The 27,429-nt window shown below is 49.6% G+C and overlaps 2 protein-coding genes across 39 annotated transcripts; one reads left to right on the top strand and one right to left on the bottom strand.

Moving 5' to 3' along the window:
- The first annotated feature begins 310 nt into the window (after positions 1-310).
- On the top strand, positions 311-18,098 carry RMND5B (required for meiotic nuclear division 5 homolog B). 38 transcript variants are annotated; one of them, XM_070233800.1, is made up of 12 exons: positions 365-444; positions 586-709; positions 4,319-4,406; positions 5,814-5,964; positions 11,159-11,304; positions 11,435-11,575; positions 14,108-14,229; positions 14,434-14,600; positions 15,773-15,938; positions 17,134-17,236; positions 17,324-17,478; positions 17,565-18,098. In XM_070233800.1, the coding sequence occupies exons 3-12, from the start codon at positions 4,347-4,349 to the stop codon at positions 17,626-17,628; spliced, it is 1,275 nt and encodes a 424-aa protein (XP_070089901.1). In that variant the 5' UTR covers positions 365-444; positions 586-709; positions 4,319-4,346; the 3' UTR covers positions 17,629-18,098. The 38 variants fall into 38 exon arrangements, with proteins under 38 accessions (XP_070089909.1, XP_005599247.1, XP_070089908.1 ...); XM_070233801.1 differs by having other exon boundaries at positions 367-444; positions 14,129-14,229; XM_070233802.1 differs by having other exon boundaries at positions 374-444; positions 589-709; positions 14,129-14,229.
- On the bottom strand, positions 16,513-22,836 carry NHP2 (NHP2 ribonucleoprotein). Its single transcript, XM_005599187.4, has 4 exons — positions 22,413-22,836; positions 22,262-22,331; positions 20,014-20,119; positions 16,513-19,341 (listed from the first exon to the last, which is right to left on the bottom strand). Exons 1-4 carry the CDS (start codon positions 22,570-22,572, stop codon positions 19,216-19,218), a joined length of 462 nt encoding a protein of 153 aa, XP_005599244.1. The 5' UTR covers positions 22,573-22,836; the 3' UTR covers positions 16,513-19,215.
- Between the last annotated feature and the right edge of the window lie 4,593 nt (positions 22,837-27,429).

Raw genomic sequence — 27,429 nt, 5'->3', positions numbered from 1 at the left:
GATCAGCAAGGCTGCATCATTTGATGTTTGAAAAAGAGCCTCAAGGAGCCCCGCAGGAAAGCCTGACATTGGCACCCGGGCCTCGTGCTGCTGGGTATTGTCCTTCCTCGAACGCGGCGGCAGTCCTCGCCGGTGGGACTGCGGAGAGCGGCGCCGTGGCTGGTGCGCCCGCGGGCCGGCGGGGCCTCTTCCGGGTGGGGAAGCCGCGCCCTGCGCACCCGCCGGCCCGCGAGCGCTCGGTCGAGGCCTACCCGCCGCCGGGGCGAGCTGCGACCCGGCCGCGGGCTTCCGGCGCGCGGAGGGAGCTCGCGGGGGGCGGAGCGGGGCTCGCGGGCAGCAGCCCCTCCCGCCGCCGCCAGTGGGCGGGTCCGCGCCGCCGGGCAACGGCCGCCGCTTCCGGTTCCGATGACAGCGCGCCGGAAGCCAGGGCCGGGCGCCGAGCAGGTGGGAGCCGGCGGCTTCCTGGCCGGCCGGGCGAGCGGGGGTGGGGTGCCTGGCGGCGGGCGGGTGGCCGGCTGCCGAGCAGCGGGCCTGGCCCTCTCGGGAGCCCCCCGACGACGCCCCGCCCTTGGCTTGTTTTCTCAGCAGTCGTCGGCCCGGGCCGGGAGCTGGAGCCCCACAGACTCCCAGGGCCGTCGAGGAGCCGCCTCTGCCGGGGGAGTCGCTCGAACTCAGACGTCCCATCCTAGAGCGACCCGCCGGGTCGGAGGTAACTCAGCCCAGATGTGAGGGCCAGGCATGGCGTGCGAGCAGGGTCTTTTGAAGGATGAGTTGGAGTTTGCCAGTCACTTGCACATTAATGTAGGTGAAACTCCCAGTAGGGGCTAATGACAAAAGAAGGATTTGAAACTTCACATAGAGATGTGCAATGAAGAAAAGGAACTGGGTGATATGATCGAGTGACTAGTGGGGGGGTGGGGCAGAGGGTCAGCGTTAGATACTGTGGTCTAGGAGAGCATCTCTGAAGAGATGACGTGTGCACTGAGACCGTACTAAGCAGCCAGCCATGGAAAGATCTGGGCAAAGAATGTTCCAGGCAGAGAAAACAGTCAGTGCAAAGCCCCTGAGGCAGAAATTAACTGGATGTAGTCAAGGAACAGAAAGAAGGCTAGTGTGGTTGGATTGTGGCAAGTGAGGGGGAGAGTGGTAGGAGATGAGATTGGAGAGGTGGTTGGGAGTCGACTCACATAGCATCTGGTAGGCCATAAAAAGGAGAGTGGACTTCATTCTAAGTATAATGAGAATCTATTGGGTTTTAAGCAGAGGAGTGATGTGTAGGGTGGAGAATGGATAGAGGTGGGGGGTGCAAAAGAATAAGTGTTGGGTCGACGGAGGCTGCCCAAATTCTGTGTCAGGCAAATTTCTATGATTTGCACAAACTTCCCTTCTTCCTCCTTGCCCCAGAAGGGACCCTGTTGTTTCAGGGTGCTGAAGACTGGGGACAAAACCTCCACGCATGCCTTGATGGAGATTTTAATATTTCACTCATGTCTCTTCCTGCCCACCTGCCCCAGGTTTGAGCTCAGGCTCCCTAGCCCAGGGGTTAGGAAATGGCTGCACGGTGTAATGAGCAAATGTTCACTGAGCACCAGCTGTGGACCAGGTCCTGGGCTGGCACTGAGGGGAGAGAGAGGACGAGACTGGACTCCAGGCCTAAGCAGCTCCGGGTCCAGTCAGGGGAGACAGACATGTGATCAGGCACTTACTGTGCCACAGTGCTGAGGACCCAGATGCGTGTGGCATGGGCGTTCTCGACAGGTTTCTGTTGCAGAGAAGGAGGCAGGGAGATCTCGCTGAGGGCCTCGTGGGCAGCTGGTAATTAAACCGCATCTCATGTTCTGCATGCAGAGAAGTGCAGAGGGCACTCCGGACATAGGAAAGGCTTGTGCAAAGGAAGCGAATGCCCAGTTACACAGGGCTTGTGTGTCAGGCCCCGGCAGTGTTGAGAGGGGGATAGGATCTGATGTGTTGTCTTGGGGGGATCACCCTGCTAGATAATTTCTGTACATGTGAGACCTTGGGGAGGAAGGCTTAGGACAATGGACATGAAATTCCATTGGATTAATCATGCAGTTTGTCAAAGACAAAGACAAACTCAGCCATCCTTGTGCCTGGTGAAGGTGGCCCGCTGAGCCAGGCACTGTGGCTCACCCTGGACGGACTGAATCAGCCTCCTGGGCTTTTTGGATGGAATACTCGCAAACAGTTCTGTTTTCCCAGCTCATTTGTTTTATTTTTAAATTTTTTATTGAGTTAATCACACTTCTCAGTTCTTTGTACATTTAATTGGCCCATGCAGGGCCATTTTCTCCTTTGTATTTATCCATTTATTCCTTTTTTTTTTTTTTAAAGATTTTATTTTTTTTCCTCAAATCCCCCCGGTACATAGTTGTATATTCTTCGTTGTGGGTCCTTCTAGTTGTGGCATGTGGGACGCTGCCTCAGCGTGGTTTGATGAGTAGTGCCATGTCTGGGCCCAGGATTCGAACCAACGAAACACTGGGCCACCTGCAGCGGAGCGCGCGAACTTAACCACTCGGCCACGGGGCCAGCTGCCCCATTTATTCCCTTTCATCCCCATTCTTCCCTTCTCTCACCATAGGAAACCACTCAGATGTGTTTGGTGTATTTCCATTTATTTACATCCTTGGTTGTATGCATATATTTTCTTTTTTTTTTGAGGAAGATTAGCCCTGAGCTAACTACTGCCAATCCTCCTCTTTTTGCTGAGGAAGACTGGCCCTGAGCTAACATCCATGCCCATCTTCCTCTACCTTATACATGGGATGCCTACCACAGCATGGCTTTTGCCAAGCGGTGCCATGTCTGCACCCAGGATCGGAACCGGCGAACCCCGGGCCACCGAGAAGCGGAACGTGTGAACTTAACCACTGCACCACCGGGCCGGCCCTAAAACTTTTTATTTTTGAGGAAGATTAGCTCTGAGCTAATTGCTGCCAATCCTCCTCTTTTTTGCATATATTTTTAATTTACATAAATGATATTTTGCCTAGAGTTCATTTTCTTTTTCCCCCTCAAGACCGTGTTTTGGGATCTTAGTGAGGTTGCTGTGGGATTATGTGGAACATGGTTTCTAAATGCTACCCGGGTTTCTGTAGATGCATCCCCCCATCCTATTTCCTTGGCTTATCAGTTCCCCTAGTGATGAGGCCCTAGGTTGTCTCCCGCTCCCCGCTACAACACACAATGCTGGGATGAGGATCCTTGGACCCATCCCCTTCCTCAGCTTTTTTTTTTTAAGATTGGCACCTGAGCTAACGACTGTTGCCAATCTTCTTCTTTTTTTCTTCTTTTTCTCCCCAAAGCCCCCCAGTACAGCATCGTATATTTCAGTTGTGAGTCCTTCTAGTTGTGGCATGTGGGATGCCACCTCAGTGTGGCCTGATGAGTGGTGCCCTGTCTGCGCCCAGGATCCGAACTGGTGAAATCCTGGGCCGCCGAAGCGGAGTGCACAAACGTAACCACTCTGCCACGGGCCGGCCCCTTCCTCAGCTTTTTAATACAATTTCGAGATGCTGACTTGGGCTTCCCTCTGATGATCCTGGTATCACTTGGTGTCTGACCTTGGTGAGGTCCTGACCTTTCTTGAGCTGTGTTTATTTTTGGTCAATTGTGATTCTGGTTCCCAGACACTCTTGGCAAACATTCTTTTGTGCTGTCATCTTTCCTTGTTGATCATCTCAGAGGCTCTGTGGTTAATTTCCTGTTTCTTGTCATCATTAATCATTGCCGTACACTATTCTAACCACAGACACTGGCTGCTTTCCTTTCCTGGTGAGACAGTGGCCTGTGAGCCTGGTCCAGAGAGGCCTGTGATCTGAGGTGCTTCATAGAAGGGCTCTGGAGCAGACTGCCCGGCTTCAGTTCCCAGGTCCTCTGCCTCCCCACCGCATGACCCTGGGCAACTTATTTAATCTTTCTGCATCTCATATTCTCATCTGTAAAGGGTCTCATTGTACCTACCTCATAGTGTTTTAGAACTAAGTAAAGTAGTTAATGTATGCAAAGTGATTAGCACAGTGCCTGGCACATAATAAACCCGTAAGAAATGTTCACTACTAATAGCAATATTAATAATGATTACAGTATTTCAGATAGGAGTCCCTGTTATATTTGGCCGAGAATGGCTCATATCCAGTTATAGTGTGTTTGCTCAAGGGCCGTGAAGAGGAGGGCATGTCTTCTGTACACCATGATTACAAATTCTAGTGTGAGCATCAAGCCTAAGGAGGGAAGGCATATACATATCTCAAGGCCCTGGATGCTGTTCTCTGATTGTTCATGTCCTGCCTGGTAGGGAGACAGTGTCCACAGGCTGGGCTGAGATGTTGAGGCCAGGACTGACGGTGCTGGTGAGAATGGGAAGAGAGTCTGGTGAAACTGCGGTAAGCCTGATGGTCACCTTGAACACAGGATTATCTTTGCAATGTAACTCTATCCTCTTTGACAGAATGGACAACTGAGTAGATCTGAACATTCAAGAGAGCCCTCTCATTTCCAATCCCAGATGGAAGGCTGGAGAGGGAAATCAACTCTGTCACCAACATTCTTTTTTTTTAAGATTTTATTTTTCCTTTTTCTCCCCAAAGCCCCCGGTACATAGTTGTGTATTTTTAGTTGTGGGTCCTTCTAGTTGTGGCATGTGGGACGCCGCCTCAGCATGGCTTGATGAGCAGTGCCATGTTCATGCCCAGGATTCGAACCGGCGAAACCCTGGGCCACTGAAGCAGAGCACGCGAACTTAACCACTTGGCCACTGGGCCAGCCCCTGTCACCAAGGTTTTGAGGATTGTCCATGTGTTTAGTGTCAAATGCTGCTCTGAAATGGAGGGGAGCAGTGGCCCAGGGTAGAAGGGACTTAGGAAGGGGGCCTCAGTGGTAGGAAAGATGGGACAAGGAAAGTCAACTTTCTTTCAATGGTATAATGAGGAGGGAAGGTGGTGTTACAACAAGAGATGTTCTAGTGTGATCATGGAGGCAGGTCCTCAAACACATCACTACCCAGTGATCAAAAGTGAAATAGAAGGGTGCCAAGTCAGAGTGGAGAGAGCCAGGTGGGGACAGGTAGGGACAGCTGCTGAAGGAGCTGACCTCTGAGCTGACTCAGAAAGGATGAGCCAGCTTCTCAAGCAGTTGAGGAGGTGAGGGGTAATGGAGAGCATACCAGGGAGAGGGAGCAGCTGAACCAGGGCACAGAGCTGTGAGGGAGCAAGGATTCCAGCTGGCTGGACACAAGCTGCCTGTCCATGGGCGAGCAGGGTGGGACTGAGGCTGGAGTGGTGGGCGAGGCCCATCAGGCCTGTGTGGTCAGCAGTTGTTCCTTAGGCTACGTTTCAAAATATCAGCCATTCGTGGACTGCTGTTGCGGCTTCTGTCACTGGAGTACATGGAAAACCAAGTCCACTAACTGAAGAGAAGGTGACCATAATGAGTAGATGAAAAGATGCACTATATGTATGGATTTCTAGTTAGCATTGCCTACTGAGGGCTCTCTAAGACCTGCTCTCTCTTCTCTTGACTAAAAAGAGATGAACAAGGATTATAGAATGAAAAGAGTTGAATACAGAGTAATTTTCTCACCATGATTCAAAAAACCCCTGTCCTCACTCTGCCTGCACCCTACACAGGGCACCCTGGCTGGGGGTGATGTGAGCTGTGGACAGATATGTTAAGCTGGGAATTCCTGGGCAGTGATATATGATATGGGTACAGTGAGGGGATAGGGAGCCCTCCCCACCATGCCCCCCTGGCCCAGGTGCAGCCTGATGCAGTGGACACTCCCCTCCCCGCAGTCCGAGGCCGCCATGGAGCAGTGTGCGAGCGTGGAGAGAGAAGTGGACAAGGTCCTGCAGAAGTTCCTGACCTACGGGCAGCACTGCGAGCAGAGCCTGGAGGAGCTGCTGCACCACGTGGGCCAGCTGCGGGCCGAGCTGGCCAGCGCAGGTGGGTGTCCCCCACGAGAGCCCCACACCTGCCTCCCTGTGGGCTAGGGGGCCCTGAGGCTACTTGGTGACAAGGCTCTGGCAGGATGATTGTTAGGACACTGCTACATGGATCCCTAGGCCGCTGTGAAGGGGAGTAATTTCAAGAGCTCAACAGAAACTATTGATTTACCTGAGATTATTTTCATTTACATTTTGTTTTATTTGCTTTTCTTTTAAATTTTTAAGACACTTTAAGATAATTTCAAATTTACAGAGAAGTTCCAAGAATAGTATAAAGAACTCATATATACCCTTCACTTAAATTCACCAACTGCTAGTATCTTACTGTATTTGCTTTATCAGTTCTCTTGCATATTCTTACTGCCTTTTAACCATTTGAAAGTCAGTTGCAGATATCATTCCTCATTGCTGCTAAACCTTCAGTGTGTATTTCCTATGATGAAGGGCATTCTTTTATATAAATACAGTATAATTATTCAAATCAAGAAATTTAACATTAATATTATGACCTAATGAATGTAGCTCATATTTTAATTTTGCCATTGTCTGATAATTTGCAGAAAGCATTTTAATTTTTTTCTCCAGTCCAGGATCCAATTCAGGATCAAAGCCTGCATTTAGTTTCTCATGTCTCATCCTTAGTTTTTAATCTGGGATGTTTCCTCCACCTGCCGTTGTTATTCATGACGTTGACATTTTGAAGCATTAGGGCAATGAGTCTGCAGAATCTCTCTCTGTTTGGAGTTGTCAGCTGTTTCCTCGTCATTCAGGTTTTGCATTTGGGCCAGGAGTACTTCAGAAGTGACGTGATGCTCAGCACGTCACATCGGGAGGTACAAGGAGTCAGCTTGTTCCATTATTGGGATGTGAACTTTGATCACTTGGTTAAGATGGTGTCTGCCAGGTTTCTCCACATAAAGTTAGTATTTCTTTCTTTAGAGTTAATTAGTAAGTAATTTGTGGGGAGATACTTTGAGACCATGTAAATATCCAGTGCTTCATCAAACTTCAGCCCACTCATTTTAGCATCCATTGATGATTCTTGCCTGAATCAATTGTTACAAGGCTGAATGCAACATGGGTGATTTTTCCTGCTCTGTCATTCCTTATATATTTATTAGTTGGCATTCCGCTTTCCTTTCTCCCCTTATTTATTTATTATCAGTTCACACTTATAGATTCCTATTTATTTAATGAGTTATAATCCATTACTGTTATTATTTATTTTGATGCTCAAATTGTCTTAGATTTGATCAGAGGTAATCCCTGGTTCCTATGTCCTTTTTTTAAAAAATTGAACTATAACTCACATTAAAATTCACCCTTTTTTTTTTTTGAGGAAGATTAGCCCTGAGCTAACATGTGCTGCCAATCCTCCTCTTTTTGCTGAGGAAGACTGGCCCTGAACTAACATCCATGCCCATCTTCCTCTACTGTCTGTGGGACGCCTGCCACAGCATGGCTTGCCAAGCGGTGCCATGTCCACACCCAGGATCCAAACCGGCGAACCCTGGGCCTCTGAAGCGGAATGTGTGCACTTAAGTGCTGCGCCACCGGGCCAGCCCCTAAAATTCACCCTTTAAGAGTGTACAGTTCAGTTATTTTTAGTATATTTACAGAGTTGTATAGTCATTACCCCTATCTAATTTCAGAAGACTTTCATTACCCCAAAAAGAAATCCTACCCATTAGCAGTTAATCCATTCCTGCCGCACCCCAGCCCCTGGAAACCACCAGTCTACTTTCTCTCTGTGGATTTACCTCTTCTGGACACTTCACATAAATGGAATCAGACAATATGTGGCCTTTTGTGTCTGGCTTCTTTCACTTAGTGTAATGTTTCAAGGTTCACCCCTGTTGTAGCATGAATCACTACTTCATTCTTTTTTCTGCACTGGGTCGTATGGTAACTCTCTGTTTAACTTTTTTTTTTTAAAGATTTTATTTTTCCTTCTTCTCTCCAAAGCCCCCCAGTACATAGTTGTATATATTTTTAGTTGTGGGTCCTTCTAGTTGTGGCATTTGGGACACCACCTCAGCATGGCTTGATGAGTGGTGCTAGGTTCGTGCTCAGGTCTGAACCAGTGAAACCCTGGGCTGCCGAAGTGGAGCACGTGAACTTAACCACTTGGCCACAGGGGTGGCCCCTCTGTTCAACTTTTTGAGGAACTGGCAAATTGTTATCCAAATGTAGCTGCAACATTTTAACATTCAGTATACATTCAACCAACAATGTGTGAAAGTTCCAGTTTCTCCACATCCTCACCAACACTTGTCTTTTTGATTATAACCATCCTAGTGGATATGAGGTGATATGTTATTGTGGTTGTGCTTTGCATTTCTCTAATGACTAATGATGTTGAGCATCTTTTCATGTGCTTGTTGCCTATTTGTATATCTTCATTGGAGAAATGTCTATTTACATCCTTTGCTCATTTTTTAATTGAGTTATTTGTCTTTTTATTGTTGAGTTGTAAGAGTTCTTTACATATTCTTGATAGTAGTCCCTTACTAGATGTAGATGGACCAATATATTCTGTCCTGTGGGTTGTCTTTTACTTACTCGATAGTATCCTTTGAAGCACAAAAGTTTTTAATATTGATGGAAATCCAAGATATTTTTGCTCTGGTCGCTTATGCTTTTGTTGTCATATCTAAGAAACCGTTGTGATCCATGGCCATGTGGATTTACACCTCTGTTTGTCTAAGAGTTCTGTAGTTTGGGCTGTTACACTTGAGTTTTTGATCCATTTTGAGTTAATTTTTGTATATGGTGTAAAGTCCAACTTCATTCTTTTGCATGGGGGTATTCAGTTGTCTCAGCACTATTCTTTTTCCTCCTATATCCTTTTGACATGGCCCATCTTTTATATTTATTATTTGTTGTTTTCTTTTTGCACATCCTTACTTTCTGGCACAGCAAGATATTCCCTGGAATCAGTAATTTCTGCACGTAGCCCTGGTTCTTTTGGTGGGAAATTGTATTTGGAAACCATCATTGGGTTATTACGCGGGTGTCACTGTTTCTAGGTTCTTTAGCACATGGATCTATCTGTCTATCTGTCTTTATTTATATATTGCAGACCATGAATTTATACTATACCTTCAATTCCAATCCAATGTCACAGGTCCTTCCTAGACTGCCCCCAACCACAGCTGTACCTCTCTTCTCCAATAGTGAGAAACCTCACGGCCAACATGGTCAATATATTTCTCATTGCTCAGTTTCTACATACATAGAAAGTATTTTCAGAATTGCTACACCTAGTACCACTGAGAAAAACAAATCTACAAAGTAGAGTTTGTTACCTTTTTATTTATTTTTAAAGAAAGCATGCACGTGAAAAAGACTTCAAGGTCAAAAACGTTTACAGTGAAAAGTGAGTCTCTCTTTCCTCCTTCATTCCCAGTTCCTGTGTGTCCCTCCCCAAAAGTCAGCCCCGTCCTGTTTCTCAGGTGCCCCTCAGGCAGCACCTGTGTGCATACGTAGGTCTGTGTATGTGTCTATCCTCCCTCCTTTTTTTTTTTAACACAAAGGGTAGCATCAAGTATATACTTTCCTGCACCTTGCTTTTTCCCTACACAGTCTGTCTTGGAGAGTGTTCTATATCAGCACATAGAATTCTGTCTCATTCTTGCACCGAGTTGCTTGGCATTCCACTGTGGTTGTGCCATGCTGTGATAAATGCCCAGGTGTCTTTGCTTTTGATGGCATCTGTTAACTGTGTGTGATGGAAATGGTTTCTCTTGCTGGTCTGAAGCTCATTTGCATTGTCTATGCTCTTGGATGCCAGATGATGTTATGGCTGCAGTGTGTTTCTAGGGAGACCGTCTCTCCCTAGATAGGGATTTGTCGGGGCTAACGTTCGTCACTGGGGTCCTTGGGTGGCGGAGAGTTGGGGATTCCAGGTTAAAAGGCTTTGGTTTCCTGAGAGCTGTGCTTTGTCCTTAAGGGGCTGTGGCCAAAGAATATGCAGTGTGGCCCTCTGCGACCTGTGGGAGCGAATGTGGGAAATGAGTGGCAAGCTGGGCTTTGGGAGGGCATTGCTGATGCTGGGAGCGGAATGTGGCTCTGCCCCATCTCCCTAGAGTAGGTGGGTGGTCCAACCACTGCCTCCTGTTTGTATTTGTTGGGACTCATTCAGTTATGAGGGCCAGAAACCCAGCTCAGACTAGCTTAAACAAGCAAACAAACAAAAGTGGGGCTGGATCACGGGCTCAGGTAACTGAAACGTCTAGCCCAGCTGGATCTAGTGGCTTAGGTGACCCCTCACTCTGCCGGCCTTATCTCAGAGTGGTGCTCCCCAGATGGCCATAGTGCTCCAGCAGCTCCAGTTCACGTTGTGTTTGTTTGGAAACCTGGCAGAACACATCTCCCTTCCAGTCTCAGGACTGAGACGTTCCCTGGCCCTCCTGGGTCACCTTCCCTTCCTTGGGTCATGTTTCCTTCCCGGAACTGAGGTGCTGCCATCTAAAGAAGAGGTGTAGGTGCTGGGCTCGAAGAGGGGACTGATGGCCTGTCTGCCCTCCTCTTGTCCAAGCCCATGTGCTCTTGGCAGTCGGTGTGGCTTCAGCCTGGCCATGGTGGTGGATCACAGCAAGCCTGGTGTCCTGAGCCAGAAATGTCCCTGAGCTTCCCTGGCAGACCCCGGCCTGCCTGGTGTCCTCTGGGTTGATAAGAGACATTAATGTGGGGACAGTGCTTGACGGTTCAAAGCCTTCTCACACGTAGTCTCTCACTCAAGATAATAAGGAGCCATCTGGTGTGGTCGCGGGGAGTCTGGGCTTTATATCTGTGACTGCCATGTGACCTGGCAAGTTGCTGCCTCAGCTATAGGACGGGATACTGACAGTGCCCACTGCATAGCATGGTGGGAGGATTAAATGAGCTGCAGTGAAGTACTGACCCACAGTAAATGCCAAATGATCTTCACTTCACAGCGAGCGGCAAGGCTGCTGCTATACCCACATTTTACAGATAAGGAAACGAAGACTCTGAGAGATGAACTGGCCTGTCCCCCTTGACCAGTTCCAAGTCATGCAGTTACAAAGTGGCAGGACCTGGGATAGAAGCTGGGTCTCACCCTGGAGCTCAGTGCTACCTCCCAGGCCTCTGTTCTGGCATTTAGAATAAGGAAGCAGGGACAAGTCTGCTCCTCTGTGTCCTGACTCATTGCCAGTGTTTCTCTGCAGCCCTCCAGGGGACCCCACTCTCAGCCACCCTCTCCCTGGTGATGTCCCAGTGCTGCCGGAAGATCAAAGACACCGTGCAGAAACTGGCTTCGGACCACAAGGACATTCACAGCAGTGTCTCTCGAGTGGGCAAAGCCATTGACAGGGTGAGAATGGGGGCAGGCCTGGAGCGGGGACGGGAATCCGTGGCATTGGTGTGTACCCAGGCTCATCAGGAGAGCAAGTGTGAGAAGTGCGAGTGCTGAGTCACAGGGCCCTGTCTCTCGTCCTTGTCAGAACTTTGACTCTGAGATTTGCGGTGTGGTCTCCGACGCAGTGTGGGACTCGCGGGAGAAGCAGCAGCAGATCCTGCAGATGGCCATCGTGGAGCACCTGTACCAGCAGGGCATGCTCAGCGTCGCTGAGGAGCTGTGCCAGGTAACGACCAGAGGGAGGGTGCTGGAACCTGCCTGCTTTGCCTTCTACTTGATAGTTTCCTTTATATTAGGTCTCTCTTATTCTTTTTTTTTTTGTCATATCCAGACAAGTCGATTTGTTTACATGACTCAGATGTGTTGTGTCATTGCCTCTCATAGACTGATGGGGATGCCCATTCCCGGAGACTAGGCAATGGGCAGGAGGCCCGGCAGGGCATCCTCTCCCTGGACTGTGCCCGGGCAGTCCAGTTTTCCCTAAGACCTCTCCTTTAGTTGGCTTCCGTTGGAGACCAGCTCCTTTCTGACTGATGCATTCTTTACTTAAATGGGCTAATATCTTTTCTTAATTCAATTTATTTAAACTTAAAAAAAAACCATTCAACTATTTCTCCATCCCCCTACTCCCCGCCTCTGGCAACCACCTATCTGTTCTCTGTATCCATGAGCTTGTGTTTTGTTGTTTTGGGTTTTTTTACTTTTTTTAGATTCTATATATAAGTGAGATCATATGGTATTTTTTTTTTCTCTGTCTGACTTATTTCACTTAGCATAACGCCCTCGAGGTCCATTCATGTTGCAAATGGCAAGATTTCATTCTTTTTTACGGCTGGGTAACATATATATGTATAAATACCACATTTCTTTGTCCTCTCATCCGTCATTGGGCACTTGGGTTGCTTCCATCTCTTGGCTATTGTGAATAACTGCAGTGAACGTGGGGTGCAGATGTCTTTTCGATTAGTGTTTTCATTTCCTTCAGATATTTTCCCAGAAGTGGAATTACTGGATCATATGGTAGTTCTATTTTTAATTTTTTCAGGAACCTCCATACTGTTTTCCATAGTGGCTGCACCAATTTACATTCCCACCAACAGTGCACAAGGGTTCCCTTTTCTCCACATCCTTGTCAAGACTTGTTATTTCTTGTCTTTTTTTTTTCTTGCAGGGGAAGATTCGCCCCAAGCTAACATCTGTTGCCAATCTTCCTCGTTTTTTCTTCCTTTTCCCCTGCCAAAGCCCCAGTACATAGTTGTGTATAGTTGTAAGTTCTGGTTCTTCTATGTGAGCTGCCACCACAGCATGGCTACTGACAGATGAGTGGTGTGTTTCTGTGCCTGGGAACCAAACCCGGGCCACCAAAGTGGAGTGCATCAAACTTTAACTGCTAGGCCATCGGGGCTGGCTTGATTTCTTGTCTTTTTGATGACAGCCATTCTAACAGATGTCGGGCAATATCTCACTGTGGTTTTGATTTGCATTTCCCTGATGATTAGTGATGTTGAGCACCTTTTCATGTACCTGTTGGCCATCTCTATGTCTTCTTTGGAAAAATGTCTATTCAGATTTTCCACCCTTTTTTGTTTTGTTTTTGTTGAGGAAGATTCGCCCTGAGCTAACATCTGTGCCAACCTTCCTCTATTTTGTATGTTGGTTGCCACCACACATGGCTGCCAACACGTGGTGTAGGTCCACATGGGGAACCAAAGTGGGCCAGCAAAGTGGAGCACATCGAGCTTAACCACTAGGCCATGGGGCTGGCCCCCGCCCATTTTTTAATCGTATTTTTTTTTCCTGTTGAGTTATATGGATTCTTTATATGTTTTGGATATTAGCCCCTTATCAGATAATATGATTTGCAAATATTTTCTCCTATTTGGTAGGTAGCCTTCTCAATTTGTTGATGGTTTCCATTGCTGTGCAGAAGCTTTTTAGTTTGATGTGGTCCCACTTGTTTTTTCTTTTCTTTTTCTTTTTTCTTGAGGAAGATTAGCCCTGAGCTAACTAGGGCCAATCCTCCTCTTTTTGCTGAGGAAGACTGGCCCTGAGCTAACATCCCTGCCCATCTTCCTCTACTTTATACGTGCGACGCCTGCCACAGCATGGCTTTTGCCAAGCGGTGCCATGTCTGCACCCAGGATCCAAATCAGGGAACCCCAGGCCACTGAGAAGCAGAACGTGCGAACTTAACCGCTGCACCACTGGGCTGGCCCGTCCCACTTGTTTATTTTTGCTTTTATTGCTTCTTTCAATAAATTTATTTTAGAAAGGAAATCAGTCCCTGGCAATAAAAAGAAGGTAGCTGTAAAAATATATACGATGGAAAGTGAAGTTATTAAATTTCTAGCTAGAGTTGGTTACCAGCCAGGGTTGAGTTAAGGCCTGATATGTCTTTCTTAAAAAAGGAGATTAGTAAAATGACAAAGTAGCACTTGTTAGGTGTTAAAGACAAACTGGCAGTAAAAGTAAAGGATACTTTCTCTTAATGTAATTAGGAGGGTTGAAAACGAATAATTTTCTCACCATGCTATTCAACGTGGGTCTCCAGTACCGCAGGGGTGCGGTGGGGTTTGTAGTCTGCCAACTGGGAAGCCAGCATGTAGCACTCAGCCTCTCAGAACTGAAATGGGGCCCGAGCAGCTGGCAGGAGACCACAGCTCCCTATGCAAACACCGGCTCTCCAGCCTGCCTTTGGTGGATGGGTTTTATTAAGCACAGAGCAGAGGATTATGGAAACACTATCCTCCTGTGGTAGGACTGCTCTCTCCCCCTACAGGAATCAACACTGAATGTGGACTTGGATTTCAAGCAGCCTTTCCTGGAGTTGAATCGAATCCTGGAAGCTCTGCATGAACAAGACCTGGGGCCAGCATTAGAGTAAGTTGGCCCTTGGGTGGACCAGCAGGGGACAAGGCTTGTCTGTGATCTTCACTCACCCAGTGTGACATGCCTTGACACACCTCCATCCCTGTCTCGTGGGCCTCACGTAGGCTTGTGGAGCCCACATCTCAGACCCAGCTCTGCCAGGGCCCCTTCTCCCACCCCACCAGCTCCACACTCAACTGGCCCCGTTCTTCCCAGATGGGCCGTCTCCCACAGGCAGCGCCTGCTTGAGCTCAACAGCTCCCTGGAGTTCAAGTTGCACCGACTGCACTTCATCCGCCTCTTGGCAGGTGGTCCTGAGAAGCAGCTGGAAGCCCTCAGCTACGCCCGGCATTTCCAGCCCTTTGCTCGGCTGCACCAGCGGGGTAAGTGCCCAGCGTGCTGGGGTGGACACTGCTGGGCTCCGACAGATGTCAGCATGTGTCAGATTGCCAGTCCCTGCCCCACATGGGGCTACATGTTACCAGGATGCCTCTCCCACCCTGAGTTACTCTGACCCCTCCCTCATTGTCTCCCCGGTGAACTCCAGACTCGGGATTCTTCCTCACCTGCCTCTGCCAACCCCTCTAGCCTCAGCTCAGACCACCTCTGGTTGCCAAATGCCTGCCGTGTGCCACACCCACACTCAGAGCACACTGGGCCTGTGCGCTCACAACACGTGTGGCCTCATGCTCCTCTGCCTGAGCATGGGCCACTCCCACCTAGAACTCCACTTGTGTCCCTAAGACTCACTGGGCACCTCCTCTACAGCTTCTTTCCTGAGCCCTCTTCCATCACACTAGGATTTCCAAATCTGTCATTTAAGTCTCACCTTCCAGAAGGTCAGTTAGTAATCACCCTACTGCCAGTAACTTTTGTCTTTAGCTCCACTCATATTATTACTTCACATTTTATTTATTTATTTTTTGGTGAGGAAGATTGGCCCTGAGCTAACATCTGTGCCCATCTTCCTCTCTTTTGTATATGGGACGCTGCCACGGCATGGCTTGATGAGCGGTGTATAGGTCTGTGCCCGGGGTCCAAACCTGTGAACCCCAGGCCGCCGAAGCAGAGTGCACGAACTTAACACTATACCACCAGGCTGGCTCCTATTACTTCACATTTTATAGACATCAGGAAAAGCGAGCAATGTTGTGAAATCTTAGCTAGATGCTGCTGCCTCCTCAGAGCTTTTTACAAGGAGAGATTACCCGGAGTTGGAGAACAGAGCTGTGAGTGCCAGCCTGAGACTCGCTCCTTGATGCGGTTGGAAGGATGGAAAGAGAACTGGAACCCCTCCCTACCTGATGCCAGGTGGCGATGCCTGTCCTTGTCCCACATAAGCAGCCTCGAGACTCCACCTCCCAACTGGATTTCAGGGAAAACCAGTTTTTCCCAAGGGCACGTCAGTCCTGGCTTGGCCTGGGAGTCTTGGGGGTCAGCCTGCTCCCCATCCTGCCTCACAGCCCTGCTGCCCTGGGAGCTGGACACAGAGCCCCGGGAAGAGGCTGTGTCCTGGGCCTCTGCGTGCCCTGAGCTGCGCCCTGTTGCCTTGTAGAGATCCAGGTGATGATGGGCAGTCTGGTGTACCTGCGGCTGGGCTTGGAGAAGTCGCCCTACTGCCACCTCCTGGACAACAGCCATTGGGCCGAGATCTGTGAGACCTTTACCCGGGATGCTTGTTCCCTGCTGGGGCTTTCTGTGGAGTCGCCCCTCAGCGTCAGGTACAGCCAGCCCTGGGGGGCCGCACAAGTAGGAGGGTTTAGAGAAACATTTTGCCGAGGCCCTGCTGTGTGCCAGGGCTGGTGGTTGGGGCCTTCACAGACCTAAACGGGCTTTCTTAAGTCATTCTTCCAGATGGAATTACCTTTGTTACTACAGTTGGAGAAACTGAGATTAGGAAGAGTTGTGGCCTGAGGTCACCACAAGGTCAGGGGAAGGGTCGAGGTTTCCATTTTGTAAGGTCTCTTGAACGAGGTCCCTGCCTCGCCTGCACCTCACCCCAGATAATCACATGGCCCTCCGACAGCCTGGCCTTGTGACCTCATCTCCACCACCACTTCCCCCGAGAGGCTTGAGTGTGGCTGGGCAACACGTGTCGAGAGCTTTCACTTGGAAGTCTTCTTCACAGTAATCTTCCTCTCTTGACTTCACAACAGCCCTAAGAGTTGGAGGTACTGTTATCCACATCTTACAGATGAGAAAACAGAGGCTCAGGACAGGAATGAACTTGCTTAGGGCCTCACGGAATAAATGGCACTTGGACCTGACCCCAAAGTCACATACCGCACCACAGCACAGTGTTACGGTACATTTTATTGAGACTGGCCGTGGAATCTCGTGCCCCACCCAGGGTGATGGATGTCAGTTGTAGAACAGTATTTCCCAGCAGGAGCCATCTGCCTTCAGACAGGACGGTTCCCTCATGCACGACTGCCCTGAGCACCGGGGTATGTAGCACCTGAAGCTCCAGCCAGTCAGCTGCCCACCCCTGCCCCTATTGTTGTCAGAACCCACCCCCTACTTCTAAGTGCCCTTGTGGATAGCCAGTTACAGAGGTGCATTAGGATGGCAGAGTCGGGTAGACAGTCAGGCTGGGCCCTTCCAACTGAGCACTGTCCCCTTCACACCAAGGACTTTGCAGTGGTTTGGATGAGCAGCTGTCTGCCCCCCGCATCTTCCTTGTCTTTCCTCCAGGTTCTCAAACTTTGGAGTGCATTAGAGTGACTCTCTAGATTTGGACACACATAACTACATATGTGGCACTTTACAGGTGACCTGAGAGATTTTCCAGGACCGATTTGACATGTGTCCCTTTAGAACCCTGCCCCGAGTTCCAGACCGATGGCAGTGTGCTGGTCTTCTGTCTGCCTGCTGGGCTCTTGGTCTGGCCGCTCCAGCCCCTGCTTTGTTCTGCAGCTTTGCCTCTGGCTGTGTGGCGCTGCCCGTGCTGATGAACATCAAAGCTGTGATCGAGCAGAGGCAGTGCACTGGGGTCTGGAGTCACAAGGACGAGTTACCGGTGAGGCCTAGCAGGGAGGTGTGGGCAGACGGCACCGGGGAGGACAGCAGGAGAGAACTGTACTCACCCCTCTGCTGGCCTCCCCAGATTGAGATCGAACTAGGGATGAAGTGCTGGTACCACTCAGTGTTTGCGTGCCCCATCCTCCGCCAGCAGACGTCGGATTCTAACCCTCCCATCAAGCTCATCTGTGGTCACGTTATCTCCCGAGATGCACTCAACAAGCTCATTAATGGAGGAAAGTAAGTTCCCTGTTCTCTGCTCCTCCTTGGCTTGGCTCTCCTGCTGGCCAGCCGCTGAGATGTTCTTGGTTCTCTTCCCTTTGCAGGCTAAAGTGTCCCTACTGTCCCATGGAGCAGAACCCAGCAGATGGGAAACGCATCATATTCTGATTCCTGCCTGGAAGGAACTTTGTTGAAAGCGGTTTTCGCCCATGAACCGTGGTGTGTCTTGGTGGGAGTGGTTGGCTTCAGTGGACTGTGGTTCAGAGCAGCTGGCTGAGGAGTGCCAGCATGGGCAGGGGCCAAGAAGGGAGGTGAACCAACCTGCACTGGGCAGCTGGCCCTTGGCTGTAAGAGCAGGGAGATGCTGGCCTCTGTGCTCTTGCCCTCTCCCCGTTTATAATCTGCCATTGACTCAGTCACAACCAACAGAGAAGTAAAGGGCTTGACCAGCAGCAGATGTCCTTCCACGGCTGCCCTCAATCAGGTCTCTTACTGCCACACCAACGCTTGCGTGCACTCCTCTCGCTGTACAGCCTCACAACTGTATGTATCCATGTCCCACTGTAAATAGTCCAGGTTAGAACTGAATGCCATTGTTTTATAACTCGGAGCAAATATATTCCTAGGGCTTCTCCTTACTTCGCCTGCCTTCAGCTTCACTGACGAAGAATTACTCCATGCCCTCTGCACACAGGTCCTGGGCACGGCCTGGCTGCTGCGGCTGGGAGCATGGCAGCCATGGCGCCCAGTCAGAAGAAACCCAACCTGCATCTCTGATTGGGTGAAAACGCTGGGAGATGTCAGACCCTGGGCAAGCTGCTTTTACATATACACATATCAAATCTTATTACTCCATGTTAGACGTCAGTGCGAGGGGAGTGAGGAAGATGAAATGACTTGCACAACAGGGCTCACAGCTTATAAAGAAGAGAGCTTAGAGTTTAAACCAGATTTGACCCTCAAGCCCAGTTTATTCCAGGATCCCTGAAGCTTGGTTGCTATGTGTACTGAGTCCTATGCTGGGCCTTTCAGACAGGAAGGCACCTCAAGTCTAAAATGTTCCAAGGGACTAGACTACTATGGCCATTTGCCAAGCAGGAGAGATGGCCTGGGGTTTGTATTTATCTTCACGTTCCTATTTAAAATGTCCTCTGTGGGTGGGTAAATTGCTTCCATACGCTTCCCAGTGGCATCAAAGACTCATGGAGAAGAAGAAAAGAGGAATGGGGGTGTCCCTGATGCAGGGGCTGGTGGCTTCCATGCAGTGGGCTCTGGGCTCGGCTGCCTTACCCTGCAGCTCCTAGTGACTCTGGAAGTGGGAGTCGAAAGCTCGGGGGTGGGCAGCAAAGAGTCTGTTCTCAGCTCGAGTCTAGCACGGGCCCCGGAAGCCAAGCATTAGCACTGAGCACTCTGAAAAGTCCTTGGGTTCTCTGGTGAGAGAGGCTGCTTCTACTTTTTCCTGCCCACCAACTCCTTGGCCCTACCAGCAGCTGCTGCTTAAAAAAACACCTACAGACTTACCACATTTTAGTCTTAGCATTTACTTCCCCCACACCACATTCTCGGAAGTGTCTTCACAGACGCTCAGCAGGAAACAGCACTGATGGAGAAGTGAAAGGGCTGCTGGAGCTGCCTGGGAAGAAGACGTGCCCCGGGACGGAGATGCTGTGAGAGTGGGCAGCAGAAGGGCTCCCAGCTGGCCCGCCGCCAGCCCAACAGCCTCCAGAGCAGGTGCCAGGTTGCTCCCCAAGTCCTTCACATGGGTGGGGGCAGGGCATGCACCTCCTCCAGGCATTCGTCATAGGCCTCCTGGTATTCCTCGTGGGGCTTGACCATTATCACACAGGTGGGGCGCTTGGAGCCGGCGGCTGCACCCAGGTCCTGCAGAAAAGGGGAAAGAAGGGCCATTTGGAGAAAAGGTCGCACAGCCTTATGCCAGGGAGTCACAAACCAGTGACCTGCCAGCCTAATCCAGCCTACAGACAAGTGCTATTCAATCAACATTATACTTAAAAACATCTCACTTTGGTTGCCATCATTTAAACTCAGCAAATTTTCAAGCTGTGGTCTAGCGACACTGGGCCTACATTCCCACATAGCAACTGTGAAAGGGCTCCAGCCCAGCAGTGGCTGTCTCCTTAGGCAGAGCCTATGCTCTCCAGGTCCCAGCCATGCCCACTCCCTGTGCCCCAGACCGGGCCCTGCTATCTGTAAGGATGAGGACAGCTGCAGGCCCCTAGAACACCCGCTCTGAGCACTGCACCCACCCAGGAGGACTAACATGGTGCGGCAGCTTAGTTGACAAAGCATGTCCGTGTACACCTTCTGCTTCCTTCTCACAGTCCACGGAACGGTATTCCCATTTTATGAGAAGGAAACCAAGGTGCAGAGAGGGAACTTTGTCTGCAGCCCCCAACTAGGAAGGAGCAGAGTCAAGAATCCACCCAGGCCTGTCTGAACTCTAAAGCTTGGGCTCTTTCCCAAGCTGCCGCACACCGATCCCAGACCCCGTCCTCCAGTGCTGACCAAGGTCAGGGCTCACGTGCTCCTCACCGTCTTAGAGGGGATATAGACGTAGGGCAAGTTCCGGTCCTCACACATCACCGGGAGATGGCAGTACACCTCAATGGGCAGCGTGTCTCCTGCCAAAACCATGATCCTGAAGTGAGAGAAACAATGTTTCTAGCTTGCTCATTCCGTCTCTCAGTCCAAAGTGCCACCTCTGGACTGGGCCTTGGGGGTACAGAGACGGCTAAGATGGCCCCCACCCTCAAGAAGCCCAGTTTTTAATGGCCTCTCAACCTCTGAAAGTGCGTGCAAATTTATATTTGGTGAGTGCACTCCTCTGGGGAGGTAATCTCTATTTTTTTGCAACAAGTAAATGCCACCAAGTTTGACAAGTGGTATCACGTTAGGACAGACGAGGTACGGAAGGCACACAAAGGAGTAAGAGCTCAGCGCTCCTTGGAGAGTCAAAAAAGGATTCAGGAGGTGACACTTGAACAGAAAGCTGAAGGATGGCTTTCTGTTAGGCAGCCCAGGGAGGGGCTGAGTGTGGGGAAAGTAATTTAAGGCTGAGAGAATCAGAATGGCACCAGATGCACAGGGGCTGGCTGTTGGGAGCCTGGAATAGCTTTGGAATCCAGGATGGGGACTGGGGCAAACAGGGCTAGAGAACTTGGCAGGGACCACACCCAGAGATCTTCAGTGCCAGGCTAAGCAGCATGGGCTCAGTCCCAAGAGTGACGGAACCAATGAAGGCTTTCCAGAGAATCCATAGCTAGGGCTCCTAGCTGGCAAGGTGTTGGGGCTCTGGGGCAAGGGCCTCAGGAGCCCTGAGGACAGAGGGAGTCTGTTCTCCAGGGCAGGTGACAGGCAAACACAAGCAAAGAGCTCTTGGTTCAGAGCACTGCTTCCACCCTCTCCTAGCTTTCCTGTTGCCTCGTGGCTCTCCTCTTCCTGAGTAGCCTTTAAATGCTAGTGTTCCTTACAGCCTGCTCCCTTGGCTGCCCTCTTGCTGCCTTCTCCCTGGCTGACCCCAGCCATGGCCATGGCGTCAAGTGCCATGTATGTGCTGCCAACTCCCGAATCTGTTTCTCCAGCCTGGTCCTCTCTTCCAAGCTCCAAACCCATACAGCCATTTGCCTATTTGATGGTTCTGCTGGGGAGAGGGATCACGTATCTAAAAGGCACCTCAAAAGCTTGTCTAAAACCAAACTCAGGATTTTCCCTCTTAATCCCAGCCCCCCTCCACTGTCCACTAGCTCAGTAAGCAGGCCCTCTGTCCACTCAGCTGAAATCCATACCTCCCCACTCTGGTCTGCAAGTCCTCTCAGATCCATTCACTTCACTTCTCTCCATCTCCACCATCACCAACCTAAGCCAAACTGCCTTCACCTCTTCTAGACTACAGCAGCCTCCTGTCTCAGTTCCCTAAGTCTACTCTTGCATCTCTGATCCTTCTTAAGTTGCCAGAAAAATCTTCTTACGGTGTAAACGGAATTAGTCATGTCCTGGCTTTAACCCTCAATGGCCTCTCAAAGCTGGGTCCAAAAACAACTATACTCACCACGGCTTACAAAGTCACGTGAGAAGGTAGCACCTCGGCCCACCACTACTGTTCTCCTGCCCCGGGGCCCAGTCTTTCTTCTGGCAGAAGCCGCCCAAACGAATTCCTCTATCTTCAGACCTCAGCTACCCCCACCTAGGTCAGACTCCCCATGGAGAATCCAATCCCCCAGCATTATTTATCTCTTGAGCACCTACAGTGTACCAGACACTTCTGGGGAGAAAGCAGTGAGGGGCTTTATCCTGTTCTCAAAAAGCTTATTTTCTGGTCTGAGTGGGAGATACGGGGAAAAAATGCAAATAAGTTTCAGATTTTGATAAACACCAGAAAAGAGAGAGGAGGAAGAAGGAAGTCATTCTCACTGCACCCTGTAGTTTTCCTTCATAGTTACCTACCGCAAAACTTGTAATTGTCTGTGTGGTTATTTGATTAACGTCACCGTCTCCCGATAGCACAGTGCCAGAAAAAGTAGACTCTCGATAGGCAGTCGCTGAGCGAATGAAGCTGGGGTCCACCCTAAGCGAGCTGGCTTATACGACTCGCTCGCCCCGGAATTCACGTCCCCGTGGTATCCCTGAGCTCGTGGAAGTGACGGATCGGTAGCTGTACTGAAGCGAACTCACCGACTGCTCGCTCACTTTCTGCGTGTGGGGTTGAGGCCGAGCACTGGTGCCGAGACTACTACCCTCCTTACCGGTCAGAAATGCAAAGTCTGGCAGGAGGGGTCCTTACCCTTTCTCGCCCTTATTGATGAATTTCTGAACCTCCTTCACCCCGCGTCGAATCTGTTTCTGCTTCACGGCTGCAATGACAGAAGAGTCAGTCGGGGGCCTGGGCCGCCCCCCGCGCCGCCCGGCCGCCCGGCCGCCCGGCGCCGCCGCACCTTTCTTGATGCATTTGTAGAGCTTCCGCGTGAGCCGGCGAGAAGCCAGGGGCTGCGCGATGGGGTTCAGATTCACCAGCAGCTCGTGGTAGGTGCGCTCCCCGCAGCACGCCTCCGCCTGAGCCTCCGGCCCGTCCGGATCGGCCTTTATTTTGGTCATCACCGCCGCCGCCGCAACACACTCTCCAGGTGACGAGTCCACGCGGCCCGAGGAGTCACTTCCGGGTCACCCCGCTCTGCGGGGCGCCAGCCGACACTGCAACCGGGAAACGAAGTCTCCGACTCAGACCAATCGTTGACGCGCAGCTCCTTGACTGGCGACCTGGTAGGGGCGGAATCCAGGCCGTAAGGGCTGGCTCTCTCCCGCCACGGACCCGCGGGCGGAGCGGATTAGGGGCGGGGCCGAGGGCATCTGAGGCGAGGGGCGGGGCCTGGGGCGGGGCGGGGCGGGGCGGGGACACTCGCTTGGGCGGGTCTGAGAGTCCGAAGTCACCGGTGCTTATGGGAGCCGGGGAAGGAGGCAATATCTTTGGGGCGTGACCACGACTTTGGGGCGTGATCCCGTGGGGCTGGATCCTTGCCTGACGGCGGGGTCTGGGACCCGAGTAGAGGAAAGGGCGGCCTGCTGGGTGGGTTTCCACACCACTTTAGAATCTGATCCTCATTTGGTCCTGGGTGGTGTGCCCGAGGTGCCAAGGTTAAGGTAAAGCACTGGTAAGGGTTCTTCCGTCCTAGCACCGTTTTTCACACTCTGCTTTCTCTTTTACTGCGAAGGATGGACTCGCTCACTGAGCTCCAGGGTCTGGGGCCGCCTTTCCCCAGAAAGTCCGTGCCTCGCTCCCCTTCTTCCCGCAGGGATCTGCTCAAATGTTACCCACTGGAGAGGTTTCCCTGACCCCCACTCTAAAATTGCAGCACCCCTCCAACCCTCCACCGCATCCCCTAACGTTCTGTTTTCCTCGTGGTTCCTGCACCACCAGGCATCACACACACATCGGATGCATCGCGGAGACATCTAGCTGCGCTGAGGTCGGAGACAGCACGAGTGCAGCCGTGAACGCTGCGGGCGACGCGCTGGGGCTGCGACGTGGGGCGGGGGGAGCTCTGAGAGGCGCCCAGTGTGCAGTTATCTGTAAAAGCTCAGGGGACCGCGACGTGGGGAGGCGAGCAGGCCTAGACCGGCGTGGATTTTGTATCTCCAACTTCTTCCACCACGTCTTGGAACACTGGGTACATATTAATTAGATAATTGCTCCAATTAATTGCCTTTGATTATGCGGTGGTAGGCCTGCCATTTCTGTGGTGTTAGAACAGGCCAGTCACTGGAACTTCAGAAGCTTGAAGGTGGCTGTGGAAGTGCAGGTCAGTTAAGCCAACTTAAAAATTGGCCTTTTAGTGCTCTAACCAAGTGCAAAGTCATTAAATAAAAAACAAATAGGTTTTTAATTTAGTGTTTTAATAAGAAATAAATGTATCAATTGAACAATGAAAATACTTTATATAAGCAATAAAAAATAATTTGAAAGTAGACGAAGTTTGTATGCACAACATAACAGAAAACTGACCTTTTACATTTTTTCACTTTGGAATTTCTTAAGAAAAGATAGTCCCTTCCTGAGCTTTAGGATGAGTGGCTACTGTCAGCTTTGCCTTAATGCTGATGACTTTGCTGTATCCCAACCCTTGCCCCCGCTCCCCTATGGGAAGCCCTGTAGTAGGGCTCTGGCCCTCCTGGGAAGCCCTCCCCAGGGAGCAGTGAGCTGTGAGAGCAGAGCTCCTCTGAGGACACAGCTGGCAGGGCTCGGCGGGCTGGTTTTCTCTTCCCTTTCTGAGTGGCGTTCCTGTGAATGTTTTCGGCTTGTAGGATGAATGGCCATGTGTCAGGGTCGCAAAGGGGGGATGCACTGCCAAATCTGTGCACAGGACATGATGAACTCTATCCGCAGAGTAACTTCACCCCTGGGAAACCCGGTTCAAGCAAATTCCAGCAAATGTGCATGTCTGACCTCACCAAGGTCTCAGTCATTAGGGCTTCTCAGTTCTTTTTTTTGTTTGAAGTTTGAAACCTGTGCTAACATCTGTTGCCAGTCTTCCTTTTTCTTCTTCTTCTTCTTCTCCCCAAGGCCCCCCAGTACATAGTTATGAGCGCCTCTGGTTGTGCTATGTGGGACGCCGCCTCAGCATGGCTTGATGAGCGGTGCCACATCTGCACCCAGGGTCTGAACCGGTGAAACCCTGGGCCGCCAAAGCTGAGCACACAAACTTAACCACTCAGCCATGGAGCCAGCCCCTCGGTTCTTATATGGAAGGAGGAAGTTAACATTTATGTGCCAAGCACATTGCATATACTATCTCTCACAAAGAATGCCTTTATTATTCACAATTTGCTGAGGCTCATAAAAGTGAATAGCTCTGTCTAGCTCACACAAAACTGGATTTCAACCCAGGTCCACTTGCCTCCAGCCCACACTCTGCTCATACTCTGTGACTTGGTGATTGACTTTAGCTCAAAGGATATGAAACATGGCTCAATGGTAAAAGCGTAGGAACACTCGGCCTGGCCAGGTCACCAGTGTCAGCTTTTTGAGCCGTAAGACAATGAAGTGCTAAGAACAAACATGTGTTTCTTAAACAGTCCCAGAGCTCTGTGCTAGATCCAAGGTGGTTTTGGTGACCTCACTGATTTTGTTCAAATGGCCACTCGAGCTCACTTGAAGCAGTGTAGTGTGGGTGAGACCATGATGGCCAATGGGCGGTAGACCAGGGCTCTAAATGACAAGTGACTTTGAGTAAGTCATTTAATCTGTCTAGGTTTTAGTGCCTCATCTAAAAATTAGAAAGTTAGATCTACATAGACCAAGGCATCATCTTTTAAAAAGTTGGAGAGAATGATTTTTCTTTAATTGCAATATAATGCACATACTATACAATTTGTCCATTCAAAGTATACAATTCGGTGGTTTTAGTAGCTTCACTGAGTTGTGCAGGCATCACCACAATCAACTTGAAGACATTGTTTCCCTTCAAAGAGAACCCCTATACCCTTTGGCTATCACCCTCCAACCCCTTCATCTTCCCCAGCCCTAAGCAACCCCTAACTTATTTTCTGTTTCTATAGATTTCCCTGTTCTGGACATTTCACAGAAATGGAATTATGTAGTGTGTGGCCTTCTGTGTCTGACTTTTTTCATAAAGCACAGTGTTCTCAAGGGTCATCCATGTTGTAGCATGTGTCAGTACTCCACTATTCCATAACATTTCGTTGAATGGATATTGCACGTTTCATCCATTCATCAGTTGGCGGATTGGGTTGTTTCCGCCTTTTGGCTGCTGTGAATAGCGCTGCTATGAAAGTCGGTGCACAAGATTTCGTGTGGGCATATGTTTTTGGTCCTCTGGGGTAGATCCCTAGAATAGAACTGCTGGGGCCATGGCAACTCTGTGTTGAACATTTTAGGGAAATACCAGACTATTCTCCCCAGTAGCTGCTCCATTTCATGTTCCTACAGCAGTGAACAAGGGCTCCAGTTTCTCCACGTGGTCTCTGACACTCGCTGTTCTCTGACTTCTTCGTTATGGTAGTCCCAGTAGGTGTGAAGCAGTATCTCATTGTGGTTTGGAATTGCATTTCCCTTGTGACTAATGATCCTGAGCAACTTTTCATAGCCAACTTATTGGCTATTTGCATACCTTTGAAGACATGTCTATTCAGATCCTTTGCCCATTTTTAAATTGAGGGCGACTTTTTATTTATCAAGCTAGATGCTTACTTTAGGAGCTGAAGTTCAAGTAGAAGAAAAAATATATATAAATAACTATATATAGTTTACGCGATTTATTGGAAATCTGCTTTAATTCTTTTGTAGGCCAGTTACGTCACTATTAGTATGGCCAATATTAGTCAAGATGATCAATGGAAACTTACATCCCAGCCTAGTTTCCTTAGTGACAATTGCTGTCTCCCCAGAAATGAAGCCTGAGATTTCAGGACAGAACCTGAGAAGAGAGGGACCATCAAGTGGGACTCTAGAGGACGGAACCTTCCTCGGTCACAACTGCTTGGGACACACCTTACTGCATAAAACTGGGAACTTAGAAACGACAGCTTGGCACTTCAGGAAGATGGGTTTCTTTAGGGTCAAGACTTTGACTTTGGAATTTAAAATTTATTATTTAAAGATGATAATATTTATGCTAAAAAAATTTTCAGGGCCAGCCCTAGTTGCCTAGTGGTTAAGTTTGGCACGCTCCACTTCAGCGGCTTGGGTTTGGATTCCGGGCATGGACCTACACCACTTGTCTGTTAGTGGCCATGCTGTGGTGGCAGCTCACATAAAAAGAAAAAAAAAAGAGGAAGAGTGGCAACAGATGTTAGCTCAGGGCGAATCTTATTCAGCAAAAAAAAGAAAAAATTCAGATAGTGTATAAGAATATGAAGTGACGGGGACCAGCCCTCTGGCCGAGTGGTTAAGTTTGCATGCTCCACTTTGGTGGCCCAGGGTTTCACTGGTTGGGATCCTGAATGTGGACCTAGCACCACTCATCAGGCCATGCTGAGGTGGCATCCCACATAGCAGAACCTGAAGGACCAACAACTAGAATATACAACTATGTACTGGAGGGGCTTTGGGGAGAAGAAGGACAAAAAAAGAATATAAAGTGAAAAGTTAAACATCTGTTCTCCCTGACACCTATTCCCCTCATTTAAGCTCTCCAGAGGTATTCACTATTAAGGTTTTTGTGCATATATGCAAGTGGATATATATAGATATATTTGTTTACATATGTTAAATAGTGTACTGTTCTGGCAATTTATTTCAACTTATCAACATACCTTTGGAAAATTTTCTATTTCCACAATAGAGATAAATCTTTTTAATGCCTCCATTGTATCGCATTGTGTGGATTTCCATAATTTATTTAACCCGTCCCTACTGGTGGACTTTAGTTTGTTTTTAGTGTTTTTACTATTTTTAATAAGTTTGCAATGAATATTGTGTAATATCTTTGGTACTTT

Source organism: Equus caballus, chromosome 14 (assembly GCF_041296265.1).
Source record: "Equus caballus isolate H_3958 breed thoroughbred chromosome 14, TB-T2T, whole genome shotgun sequence".
Taxonomy (NCBI): Eukaryota; Metazoa; Chordata; class Mammalia; order Perissodactyla; family Equidae; genus Equus; species Equus caballus.
This window is presented reverse-complemented; position numbering and strand designations above follow the sequence as displayed.

What these genes read in the sequence shown, in the direction of transcription:
- NHP2 (XM_005599187.4), bottom strand. Translation starts at nt 22,572, where the DNA reads ATGACCAAAATAAAGGCCGATCCGGACGGGCCGGAGGCTCAGGCGGAG. An exon ending in CTACAAATGCATCAAGAAAG is followed by an intron (nt 22,332 to 22,412) that starts GTGCGGCGGCGC and finishes CTGTCATTGCAG; the next exon opens with CCGTGAAGCAGAAACAGATT. An exon ending in ATCAATAAGGGCGAGAAAGG is followed by an intron (nt 20,120 to 22,261) that starts GTAAGGACCCCT and finishes CTCTCACTTCAG; the next exon opens with GATCATGGTTTTGGCAGGAG.
- RMND5B (XM_070233773.1), top strand. Translation starts at nt 739, where the DNA reads ATGGCGTGCGAGCAGGGTCTTTTGAAGGATGAGTTGGAGTTTGCCAGT. An exon ending in TGCTCGGCTGCACCAGCGGG is followed by an intron (nt 14,601 to 15,772) that starts GTAAGTGCCCAG and finishes GTTGCCTTGTAG; the next exon opens with AGATCCAGGTGATGATGGGC. An exon ending in AAGCTCATTAATGGAGGAAA is followed by an intron (nt 17,479 to 17,564) that starts GTAAGTTCCCTG and finishes TTCCCTTTGCAG; the next exon opens with GCTAAAGTGTCCCTACTGTC.